Raw genomic sequence first — 12,291 nt, forward strand, 5'->3', positions numbered from 1 at the left:
TACATTCCATAAGAAATTGTGCAGATTTCCCTCAGCACAAACTATCTTATTCATTTGGGTTATGAAACAATGCTATGATTAATCTCGTTTACCTAATCCACAGGTTCCTAAACTTCCTGCCAAATTACAGTTCATACAAGTTATGCTTTACTAGTCTCTCTACATTTCAAAAGGAATTTCAATATGGTTTCCCCTGTGGCTCTCAAGGCCCTTAGCAATAAATATTTTCGTTGTTACAAAGTTATAAGCACCACAGATATGGAGCTTATTCCCAGGTTTGAAAGCAGGAGCCAGGGGCAGAGCCAAGAGCAGACTTACGTGGCGGCAATGACCACCTCCTCGCTGGTGATGGGCTGGGTGTGGGACCTGTCCTGCAAGCGCCGCAGCCTCCTCTCCACCGCCGAGCTTCTGACGGGTGGCTTGGGAATATTCTTCATTTCAAATGATTTTTCCATTTCCTAACAGGACATGTGTCATAATTAAAAGCATGGAAGAAAAGTTCTGAAACAGTACTTTATTCTTAGCTTTCTTGCATGCACAGCAGTGAAGTTCCCAAATGCCCATCTCTGAATTAGAAGCAAGATGCAAGCGCACAGTATGCACCATGGAGTTAAAACTAACTACACACTTCTCTCTAAATGACATTCTTAAAGCAGGCAACAGGTCTACTCTGTAGGTAGGGAATGAAGTAAAAACCAAAAGTTATGTAGCTTGAACTTGGTTAACCGCATTATACTTCATTCTAATGCACTTTGGGCATCTTCAGCACGTTCTGTTTGAAGTGTTTAATTTAATGCAATACTCACTCTAAAAAGGAGTCTCTTTGCAGCTACACTTAGTTTAGCTCGGTCATCCAATTTTTCTTCATCTACATAAAGAGAAAAAAAGGAGGCTGAACATAATGAATCAATCTCATATTAAGAGTAATATATTCTTAATATGAATAATTACAAACCAGAAAATAAGATGGCTGTTTCTCACATTTAACAAAAAACTTATTGTGAATACAGCTGTGTAAACTTCACCTGTTTTTACATGTATTGCATCAAATAAGCAATACAGTCTGACATGAAGTCTGACACGATTTGCAAACAAAAGACGTGTCTTTAGGACAGTTCACGTCCTTTCAAACTATATAAACAACATTTGATGAACAATCAAACTTATTGCATCAGTCTATGAAAACACATGGACTAAGTAAATAAAGACTTCCTTAAGGGTGAGTGAAGAGAACTGAACATCTATCTTCTCCTAGCTGGCCATTCTGATTACCACCTTGTGTCCACATTTCTCAGAGGCTAAATTGGTATTCTCAGGAGCTGAAATCAGCATCCTCCAGATCCAACAGCCAGCATCTCAGAGCTGCAAGGAATATCAGCTTTCAAATAGCATAAGGCTTTAAATCTAAATATAGCTACTCATGAGATTACCTACTTAAATTGTGCCAGACTTGCCAAGGGTGACAAGAGGGAAAGAGAGCAAGATGGCAGACTGAATTCTGTAATGTAATAACCTGCATTTTGCAACTTCCTTAGCCAAAAAACAAATTAGCAACATCAGTTTCACAATATACTACAGGCTTTCTTTAAATTGTAAGTCCTAGACCAGTGATTAAAACTGACCAATGACTAATTATTTTCTCAACAACTAGCTTATTTATTGTCTAAATTAGGATAAAATCCAACCTCAACTATATAGAAAAGTTTCAAGCCATTCTCCACTTGACTCCCATTTGAACTTTGGTATCCACAGACAGACTTTTGGACTGAAAATGAGATTGAAATCGAGTCTGTAGTACCTACGGCCCAAGGAAAAGGGGTATTTCAACTATATATCATAGGTAAAGATATTTTCAAGTGGATTTTGTTTCTATTACAAACAGTTCTTTAGTTAAAACAAAATAAAACACATCAAAGCCCATTTCTTCTTTGGAAAACAGTACAGCAACATACCGTCAGCAGTTGGTATTTCTGCATACAAAATTGACCTAGTGAAAAATTGTCAAACAGAAAAAAGTTAGCTGGAAACAAGGCATCAAAAATGAAATTCAAATTCAATCTGAAGTAGCAGGAGAAATTATCTGTTTTTCAAGTTTCAGCAGTGTTCACTTGGGAACATCCTTTAATAAAGCATAAATGCTAGCAATTGCAGCCAAACTTAAATACAGTCAAGGAAAATTATTTCTAGTTCACCTTGCAGAAAATAAAAGTCTATGATTTGCTACCAGCTTTTTAACATAAAAAAGTACCTTTGATGGTTTATAAAGAGAGTAAATGATAGAGCAGAGTAGATGGAAAGGAAACCCTTTATATGAAACCAAAAGCATTTAACATTCGAACCAAACAGCTACAGTATTTTATGATGATTCACTGTTCACTATTTCAAATGGGAGGAATTTGTAACAAATTGGTTTTATTGGGGGAGGGGTTTGGATTTCATTTTGTAAGAAGCTACCATAAATTGCTTTCAAAGACAAACAATAACCCTGAAAACGTTTATTTTAATATATGGACAAATCTTGTCCCAACCTTGCTAATATCCACCTGCGCCGGAATGCTACACAGAGCTATGTACGTGCCTACCTATCTGTCTCCTTTCGTTCTGCTGATGTTATAGGTTGAGTTTTAAACCTCTCAGAAGTCTTTCTATTTTCACCAGGTGTAAAATAGCGCCTCGCCTTCCGTGGCCCACGGTCCCCATTGGCAGACACAGTACTACCTGCTGCCGACATCTCAAACCGAGACTCACTTTCAAATCGCACCACAGAGAGCGCATAGGAAAGAAAATAGGAGAGAGAAGTAAAACATAGATGTAAGCATCTCAACAAGTCCCCAGAAACCACTCTGCATGCTCCTCCGGGTCCATGCAGACGAACACATTCCAGCTACCCCACATCACAACTCGCGCTAGCAAGCAGAAGCACAAAAGCAGAGTTCAAACCATCTCAGCCTCCAGTACACTCTGGTGAGAGCTAAGCTGTGTGCTTTAAGTGCTGAACAACAACTGCTGTTGAGTGGGTGTAATTTTGCCAAGGACGTGCAAGTTTCACACGAAAATATGAGTGAAATGTCACCTACAGTTCCGTTTTCTTGTTGGCATTAGCAGACTCCAGAAAGACATTACGGAGCTGGGCAACAGAGACTTTTGTGTCAACCATGCCAATCTCACCATTTGGTGGATTTGCTTCCATGCTCTCCTTACTTTTAAAAGGTTCTAGCTTAGTAGTCACAGTATAGTCAGACATGGAGCGAGTCAGGACCTTATGCTTTGTTGACACTTTCCAAACAGGAGCCTGTGCCTTGTCAGGCTGCAGTACAGATCCGCTCTGTATGTACATGACAGCTTCACTCCTTTCTACGTTCTCTGGGGTCTTAAACTGCTGCTCTGGGGCCTGCCTCTTATTGCATTCCAACTCCCTCTGAACTTCTGAGTTAACTTTCGGCTTGCTTGCAAAGGAGGAGCTCCCCACAGGGGTCTCCAATTCTCCTCCGCCAAAGAGGCCTTCGTTCTTCCCTTGCTTGCGAATCTCAGATGGCAGAATGGGCCTTCTGCCTTTGGAGGCCTGTTCCCCTTCCAAGGAATCTTCTCCAGCAGGTTTTGCTCCGTAACCGGGTGCTTCCTTCTTTTCACTCTCCGAGGCAGGGGCTGCTGGGGGCTTTGTGTCTGTGGGGAGGAGGCTGCCAGCAGGGCTGTTTGCTGGTTCTTCTGCTGCCATCAGCTGAGCTGTGTGAGCAATGCCAGCAGGCTGGATATAGCCATGGATCGGCTGGCGGACGGAACTGACGGGCTGATTTAGAACCCTATCAAAGGCAGACGTTTCTGTCTGGAGAGGCATGTAGTGGGCTGGCACTGGATGGGATTTTCTCTGAGATACTGTGTCTGTGGCAAGTTCAGGGCTTCCACGAGCACTTTCCTCTTTCACCAATTTCTCTCTAACTTTTACTCTTTAAGAAAGAAAAAGGATTAAAGCTGTGAACAGCAATACCCACTCTGGAAAGGAACACAGACACCTACTGTGGGTACAGACAGCAACATAATAGTAAAATAAAAACCAATGCATTAAATTAAAGCAATCTTATGATGCAACCCCTTCCTTCCCCCAGGTCTTAGGAGTAACACTGCTCAAAAACAGTCAAGTGATTCAGGGGCCATGGACATGCATGACTCCTGAGAAGGTAGCTGTGCAAGCTCTGGGAACATACAGCATGTTCTCATGAGATCACAAGTGTGTTTGCCAAACAGCACATACCCATAGTCTCAAACAAGCAAGATGATCAAAACTGCTTTTTATATTATCAGAGTGTTTGGTTCAGCCTGAAATTGCAAATTCTACTGGCAGCTGTGTACGCAGTCAGATGTCTGAAGATGTCTAAACACTGGGAAGCTTGCATCACACCAAGACGTTGTTGCATTGGGGAAAGGGGTGAAACAAACATGTTATCTCCACCTAGCCCTTCAGATATTTTGCCAGAGACTGGTTTACTTGTTTTTTTAAATATCATTTAAGACATTTGAAAAATCACATGTAGTGTAACCTCTTTCAGTAAGTGAATAAAAACATTGAAAGGGCAAGTCCTAAACTCAAATGCAGAACTATGGCATGGCTGTTACTCTTCAGAGAGCTTGCAGGGAAAAAAACATTTAAAAACTGAAACAGGCATTCTGTTTTAAAATGTTTCATTGCATTCTAACATGCAAAACTTGCAAAAAAAACCCACTTGTTCCCAAAAGTTACCTTACTTCAGTGTGTTTTCTAGAAACACCTCTGGACTTGTGCAACATCCATGCAAACCAGAGTTTTATTTGACCTTTCTAAATGGAATACAGCAGCACAGTGGGAGGCAGGCATGTGCAGCCAGGGGCTGCCTTTGCTATGGGGCTGCTGCTGCAGGTAAAGCTCTCCAGCACTTTCACAGCCTCACCAAGGCTCAGACACCTCACAGGGTGAGTGTCTGCAGATAACACGCATAGTATTAAAAATGAAAGCCCTGTACGTCTTCCCCTCCCAAATAGGGGAAAAATAATTTTGGTTTTGAGGAAAGAGAGAGAGTCAAACTAGGAAACTACTGTTTGAATGTAAGTAATCCAGCTCAAAGTATGTGCAATTCCAGGCTTGCTACCAACAGACTTTTTGGAGTTTACATCATTAAGAAAAAAGGAAAAAGTAAGATTTAGGGGGAAAAAAGGCAAATTATCTAAGAGAATAATTCAGGATATCCAAAGGTATTTGAAACACCACTCTTTCTAACATTTTGGTGCTTCTTACCTCTGAAGATTGATGCACTTGTCAGGGAAAGTTGCTTAAGCACATAAAATGTGTTAAGTCTGAAGAAGGATGCTTTGAACTACACGTACCAAGCATCCTCCAGAACATCCACACCAATGTTAGTACTGGGTTATAGGTATTACTTTAACCAGGAACATGAAAAACAGTCTTCCTGCAATACTTTTCATGGTGGGCTTACTGTACATGTTACCAAACCAGCAGAAAGCAGCTGCCTGTAGCTCTGATCAAGATTTTGTTTTACTTTTCCATGTAATGTTTTTGGTTTTTTTTAACTTCTCTTGTACCATCTCCTTTAGAATTCAAGGAGTTACTTGTAGGGAATGCTAAGATGGAAGGGTGTACAGTATAAAAATATGCTGGTTTGCAGAGCACAAAATGAGATAAAATAAGAAGTTATAAAATCTAGTGGAAACCAGAATGATAGTAGCTGTGGAAGAAGCTTGGGGAATTTGTACTTCACCAAAATACCAATTAGTTCTAAGTTAGAATAAAAGCAGATGCTTCAGAAAGGTTTCACAGGCATTTTATTCACAAAAACCCCCACTTTCTTACTTGCTGCTGTTAAAGGAAAATTAAGGGCAAGTGTTAAATGTAGATAGTAAAAGGAAAGACGGGGAGTTGGCAGTCTGATTGTTAGCCACACAGATATGCTTTATGATACCTGGAGGGCCAGCTGATAAGTGAAGGTGTGTCCCCTTCCGAATCTTTCTGAAGAAACCATTCAGGTTTTGCTTTCCCTGCACTACTACAGAAAACAGAACTTCAGGTAATTTCTGAGACCTCAATACATGCTCCCATTATTTCTCCCAGTCTCCCTTCCCCACTGGTTTTTATTTTTGATTACTCAGCTGCAGAGGATGGTTCTAAAAAACAAAAGCAATGCACACTAATCCAATTCAAAGGTAATAAAATGGGAAAGAAATTATTATATAATCCCACAAACATATACAAAGTATGCTACGTGGTAAAGATTCTGCAGAGGTAACTTTGTGCACATTTTCCAAAAATTGAGAAGTGAAAGCAACTACACAACCTTATTTTTGCATTTTCCACTGTGGGTCAGTTTGTGTAATGACATCTGTAAAAGCTGGAAAAATAATTCCTTTAATTTGTGATTTAAAGTGGTAGAGATTGCTGCAACCAAAACAAAGGAGCAGTAGGAATTTAATGAAGTGGAAAATTCATAATGCTACATCATATTTCCAAACAAATTCTCAGGAGCATCTGGAACCCCTCTGTCCTCTTGTAACCCTGTATCACAGAGCTTCAGAAATGCCCACCTGGTCAGCACAAGCCAAAGACACTGTGTCACTGGGTGATCTGGCACAGGAAAAACTTAAGGAAAAAAGTGACTCCTAATTTAATCTTGCCTTGACTTTATTCTGTTCACATTTTGGAGTTGAAAGCATAAAAAGAAAGAAGAGCTTTTAAAAGCCCTGCAGCAGTGCAAGAAAGGCTGTTTGCATCCTACATAAAGCTTCTCAAAAACTTTCCTAAAGTTCACCTTCACCTGCAATCCCCCAGCAACAGTAGAACACATCAAGTACTTTTAACCTTGCAGGCACAGCCTGTCCTGCCACATTAATGTTTACAAACTCACTCCCCAGAGGTGACAAGCATCCAGGATGCTTTCCATTACTTATGAAAGAACTTTTCCATTGGAGAAGAGCCATTTGGGATAACCCCCCCAAATTAAGCTCCAGGTCATATACTTCAATTTTTCTTAGCTACTTTTAAATGAAAAATAGTTGAAAAAAGTTAAATCAACAACTGTTCTGGAGATAACAGTGTATTTGATGCAAGCAAGTTTAAATTTGAGAACTCACCTACTGTTGTCATTGAATCCAAATCTATCTTAGAACAGCAAACACCAACTGTTGAAACACCTTCTGTTTTCTGAATGTTTTTGAATCCCTAACGGAACTGACCAAAGAGGAGGCAAAACCTTTTCACAGAAGCTGACTAGAAGCAACTAGCTGGAATTGTTTTGAAGCACAGGAACTTCCTTCTCTTTTAATGTGTACTTTGGCACAATTTTATAGTGGGCACGGCCCAAGCAGTAATTATTTGTACTTGATCATTCATCCTTTGAAGAGTGCAATCAGAAGAACGTTTTGAATTTAATCAGCCATTTCAGGAGCCAAATGCAGGCAATGTCAAATGATACCTCCTCAATGATGGGTAACTGGATTAATTATTAAATCTTAGTACTGAAGTCACAAAAGCTTTCATATATATTCCAAAGTGAGCTGCATTTATTTTCCAATTTAAACTCGGGAAATTTAAATTTAACAAAACTGATTTTATGGCCTGTATATAATGTGGAACTGACTTCAGAACAGCAGTCACCTGAAAAACTGGAATTAGCCTTTTTTTCTCTTGTGCAAATAGCTTTATAGGGACCACCACAGAGTAACTTTAAATTGACTGCATGGACACAATGACTTTTTTACCACTCAGAATCAGGAACAAGAGTTTCAGAGAGGTTATGAGGTTATTCTCACATCTCTGAATATTATACCAGGGAGTACACACTGGCACTGAAAGTGTCAGGGGTATTAAAGAATGGGCTCTTGGCAATATGGCCTTTAAAATACCAGCTACTGCCTACATGTGTATCCAAACAAGAGACCAAATCCCATATTTAAGTACTACACCACATCTTGGTGGGTGCAGATGGTTTCCTTCACAAGATAGACAGCAATTAGGGGAAATTTGTTTTATGCAAATACTACCCAAGCCTCATCCAGAAAAAAATCTGAAATTAGAGATAATGCAGTCAGCAATTTGTATTATATTATTACTCACAGAATAGTTTGAGTTGGATGGGACCTTTAAAGGTCATTTAGTCCAATCTCTCTGCAATGGGCAGGGACACTTCAACTAGATCAGGTTGGTCAGAGTCCCACTCAACATCACCCTGAATGCTTCCAGGGATGAGGCATCTACCTTCTCTCTGGACAACCTGTGCCAGTGTTTTACCAGCCTTTTGGTAAGAAAATGTTTTCCTTATATCTAGCATCAATCTACCCCTCTTTTAGTGCAAAACCATTCCTTCTTGTCCTATCAGAAAAGAGGAATGCCCCTGTCAAAAAGTCTATCCCAATCTTACAATCACCTCCTGCAGCACTGAAGGGCTGAAATCAGATCTTCTTGAAGCCTTTTCTTTTTCCAAGCTGAACAACCCCAACTGTTTCAGCATTTCCTCACAGGAAAGGTACCCCATTGCTCTGATTATTTTTGTGGCTCTCTTCTGGACTTGCCCCAACACTCCCATGTCTTTCCGGTGCTGAGGATTACAGATACAGTATTCCAGGGGGAATCTCATGAGAGTGGAGTAGAGGGGCAGAATCACCTCTCTCAACCTGCTGACCATGATCCTTTTGATGTGGCCCACGACCCATTTATCTTTCTGGGCTGCAGGTGCACATTGCCAGTTCATGTCCAGCCCCTCATCCACCAGTTCCCCAAAGTTCTTGGCAGAGCTGCTCTCAATCACTTCAAGCCCAGCCTGTACTGATACTACTGGGACTTGCCCCAGCCCAGGTGCAGGATTTTGCACTTGGCCTTACCAAAGCCCTCAGGAGAGGGCTGATGAGCCCACTTCTGAAGTCTGTCTGTGTCCCTCTGGGTGATTATCCCATCCTTCAGGAGTGTCAACCACACCACTCATCTTGGTGTCATCTGCAAAATTGCTGAAGGTGCACTCAACCCCCTTATGTCATTGAGGGAGACATTAAACAACCCTGGTCCCCACTGAGACCCTTAGGGGACACCACGTCACTGATGTCCATCAGGACTCTGAGCTGTTGGCCACTACTCCCTGGATGCAGCTGTCCAACCAATTCCTCATCTACTGAACAATCTGTCCATAGCTCTTCAATTTAGAGAGAAGGATGCTGTGGGGGACTGTGTGCTCTTGCAGGAGCACAGGCAGAGACATCTGTAGCCTTCCCCTTGTCCCCTAACATAGTCACTCAGCCACAGAAGGCCACTAGATGGGTCAGGCAGGACTTGCCTTGAAGAAGTTGTGCTGGCTGTCTCGAATCACCTCCCTGTCCTCCATGTCCCTTAGCACAGTTTCTGAGAGGATCTGTTCCGTGATCTTCCCAGGCACAGAGGTGAGGCTGACAGGGCAGCAGTTTCCAGTATCCTCCTTTCTACCCTTTTTAGAGATGGGTGCAATGTTTCCCTTTTTCCAGTCACTTGGGACTTCACCTGACTGCTCAGATATCATGGAGATATATCAGCCAGTTCCCTCAAGACTCCAGGATAAATCTAATTGGGTCCTGTAGCCTTATTTTTGTTCAGTTTCCCCAGGCAGTCAGGAACATGATTTTGTTCTTATGGAACAAAATGGAAGGGACTTTGCCTCCCCAGTCACCACCCTGCTGTCCACCCACTCATGAGGTGTGGAAAGTGAGGTTGCTATTGAAGGCTGAGGCAAAAAACTAGCTGAGCCTTCTCCTCATCCTTTGTTACCAGTTTTGCTTTGACCTTCCATATCCAGCTAACCTACCTGTAGAAGTCCTTGCTATCCTTTGCATCCCTTGCCAAATTCAGTTCCAGCTTCACCTTGCCCCTCCTAACCTCATCTCTACACAACTGGGCAGTGTTCCTATACTCTTCCAAAACACCTGTCTCTGCTCACTACTGTGCATTCACTTCTTTAATAATTCATGTTGGTGTCTTTCCTTTTTTTTCCTGATTTCTCACAACTGGGAACTGAAAAGCTCTTGTGCTCTGTGGAAAGCATAAATGGTTGAGTTTATACCAGATACCTCAGTTTCTTAAAAATAGTCAACACTGTTCAGCATTATGCACATATGTACAAAATTAAGTTCTCATTTACATAATTTTTAGTTGCAACATTTTAAGTTAAGGTTTTACAGTTATTATTTTCTATCTATCTGCCCAGCAAGAAATTAAAGACTCACACTTAGAGAATATCATACTTTAAAAAAATTCTTAGTCACACATTATTTTCAGTCAGCATAAGAATTTGACAGTATTTCTATACCACACTGAGAAATTGTAATGTAAAATTAGTGGAAAATAATTTTTTTTCCTTCTGGAAGAAACTGGTTACCCTATTACCATAGTATATTTGTCAAGTCTACAGCAATTCAGAATAGAATTTTAACTCTCCCCTCTGTCCCTTCACGCATATATATGTCTGATATTATCTAAAAAATTGTCTAGCACAGTTCAAAAGGGTTTTTACACTTTCACATCAGGAAAACAAATCAACTATTATTTCAACTGACCCAAGACACTCTTCAGCTTTTAAGTTTGCAGACTGTTTTATTTTGGCAGAAGCCATCATAAAGATAGTCAAATCTTCACTAAGAAGCAGCTTGCCTCTACTTAGAAGCTCCCAGCCAACAATTGCAAGGTATAGAAGAAAGAAAGTTAAAGACTTGCTCTAACAGGTACCAAAAAACAAAACCCAAGGGGATTTAGAAACATAACTCCTTCAATTTCTAGTTTGTGTCCTCTCCACAAAGGGCCTAATTTTAGCAAAAATTCTATAAATATAAATTGAAACCAAGGACATAGCTAATTAGAGAAATACACTGCCACTTCCCTTTATCAGACACACACTGTGATAAATAAACCCAACTAATCCATCCTGAGACATCCAAAGCAACTAAATACATTCTTCAAGGGTAATAAATACATTCTCATTAATACTGTAGACACTGATGCAGAAGCTGAGTAAGATAAAGGAATCTACAGCAAAAAAAAAAAAAAAAAAAAATAGAAATCATACCTACCTTTGTCTGCTGTTACTGTGCAAGGGCTGGTCATTCTGCAAGTGGGTGGGTGAGGCTGCCCGCTTGGGTGAGGAGAGGGATTCTCGGGGGGTTTGCTTTGGTGGCATTGGCACTTCGTTATAGCAGGAAGAGTCTCGTCCAGAAAGGGAAAGGGAGGCAGAGCTATCCAAGGTTGCTGAAGGCTCAGAAGCCTGTCTAATGGCACTGTCATCTGCTTTTCTAACACCCTTTTCATTTGAGAGGTCATATTTGTCTTCACGGCTGGAGTACTCTTTGGAATCAGAAATTGCACTCTTTGATGACTTTGTCTCAGTCCTGGAAAAATAGAGGCTGCCATAGTCCTTGTTTTCATCATCTTGCCTTTCACTTTTCACTCCCTTTCTTTCCACGCTGTCAGGATCTTTCCTTGCCCGTATATATCTGGATGAGTAGTCAGAATCCAAATCAGACTCAAGGGCTAATCCATACTTCTCTGCCAGCTGGCGTCGCCTCTCTGCCTTGTACCTGGCTATTCTCTCTGCTTTTGACTCTAGTTCCTGGACATCCATGTTTGCTGTACTGTACAAGGGCTCTTTATTACTTCCTGTGGTTTCTGATCGGTATCTGGACGATCTGGGGTGTTTCTCTACAGAAGAATCTGAAGTTTCCTCCTCCTCATTTGATCTTCCTGTCAAAAGTACAACATATATGAGCAAGTCCTTCCCAAAACTCCAGGTACCCCACCCACCCCTCAAACTGATTGAACTAAAAGCTTTCCATTTTCTTACAAATCAAAGTGACTGCACAGACACATTATATTTTTTGCACTTTTGTCTCCAAAAGCTACAATTAAGAAATATGTATTAGGAATAATTCTTTAATAAGTAATAGTTCTCAATTCAAATAGTTCTTTTAAAGCAATAAACATTTTTCAAGTAAGACAACTGGAGACTTAAAAGGCAAATTAAAAAAACCCAAACAACCTGACAGAGCTCTTCTGTAGAAGAGCTTCTAGGCTGATAGTGTAGCAAAGATGGAGTAATTCAGCATTGCAATATGGCCTGCCATGTGCCACTCACCTAGGTGGGGGCTGTATGGGTCAGTTGCTCGCATATATCTTGGTGTGTCTTCCTCTAGCAAACGGTGTGTGACTGATCCTGGGCAGTTTTGTAGGAGCATAGGCTGTGTATCATTCTCAATTCCCTCTAAGCGCCTAGCTATTCTTTCTTTTCTGAAAAATATGTGAAA

General features: G+C 40.9%; 1 protein-coding gene across 4 annotated transcripts in view; it reads right to left on the reverse strand.

The window, feature by feature from the left end:
* Nucleotides 1-12,291, reverse strand: part of SVIL (supervillin) — a 135,321-nt gene that overhangs the window by 43,249 nt on the left and 79,781 nt on the right. For 3 of the 4 annotated variants that reach the window (XM_064704025.1, XM_064704024.1, XM_064704023.1), the window contains 8 exons: nucleotides 12,123-12,274; nucleotides 11,065-11,731; nucleotides 5,949-6,032; nucleotides 3,078-3,944; nucleotides 2,583-2,747; nucleotides 1,953-1,987; nucleotides 807-868; nucleotides 319-458 (listed from right to left, as the gene is read on the reverse strand). In XM_064704025.1, coding sequence (XP_064560095.1) covers nucleotides 319-458; nucleotides 807-868; nucleotides 1,953-1,987; nucleotides 2,583-2,747; nucleotides 3,078-3,944; nucleotides 5,949-6,032; nucleotides 11,065-11,731; nucleotides 12,123-12,222 — 2,120 coding nt within the window. In that variant the 5' untranslated portion in view covers nucleotides 12,223-12,274. The remainder of the gene's footprint in view (nucleotides 1-318; nucleotides 459-806; nucleotides 869-1,952; nucleotides 1,988-2,582; nucleotides 2,748-3,077; nucleotides 3,945-5,948; nucleotides 6,033-11,064; nucleotides 11,732-12,122; nucleotides 12,275-12,291) is intronic. The other variant, XM_064704026.1, reaches the window with a different exon arrangement.

The sequence above is a fragment of the Zonotrichia leucophrys genome, chromosome 2 (genome assembly GCF_028769735.1).
Source record: "Zonotrichia leucophrys gambelii isolate GWCS_2022_RI chromosome 2, RI_Zleu_2.0, whole genome shotgun sequence".
In the NCBI taxonomy this organism is placed as follows: domain Eukaryota; kingdom Metazoa; phylum Chordata; class Aves; order Passeriformes; family Passerellidae; genus Zonotrichia; species Zonotrichia leucophrys.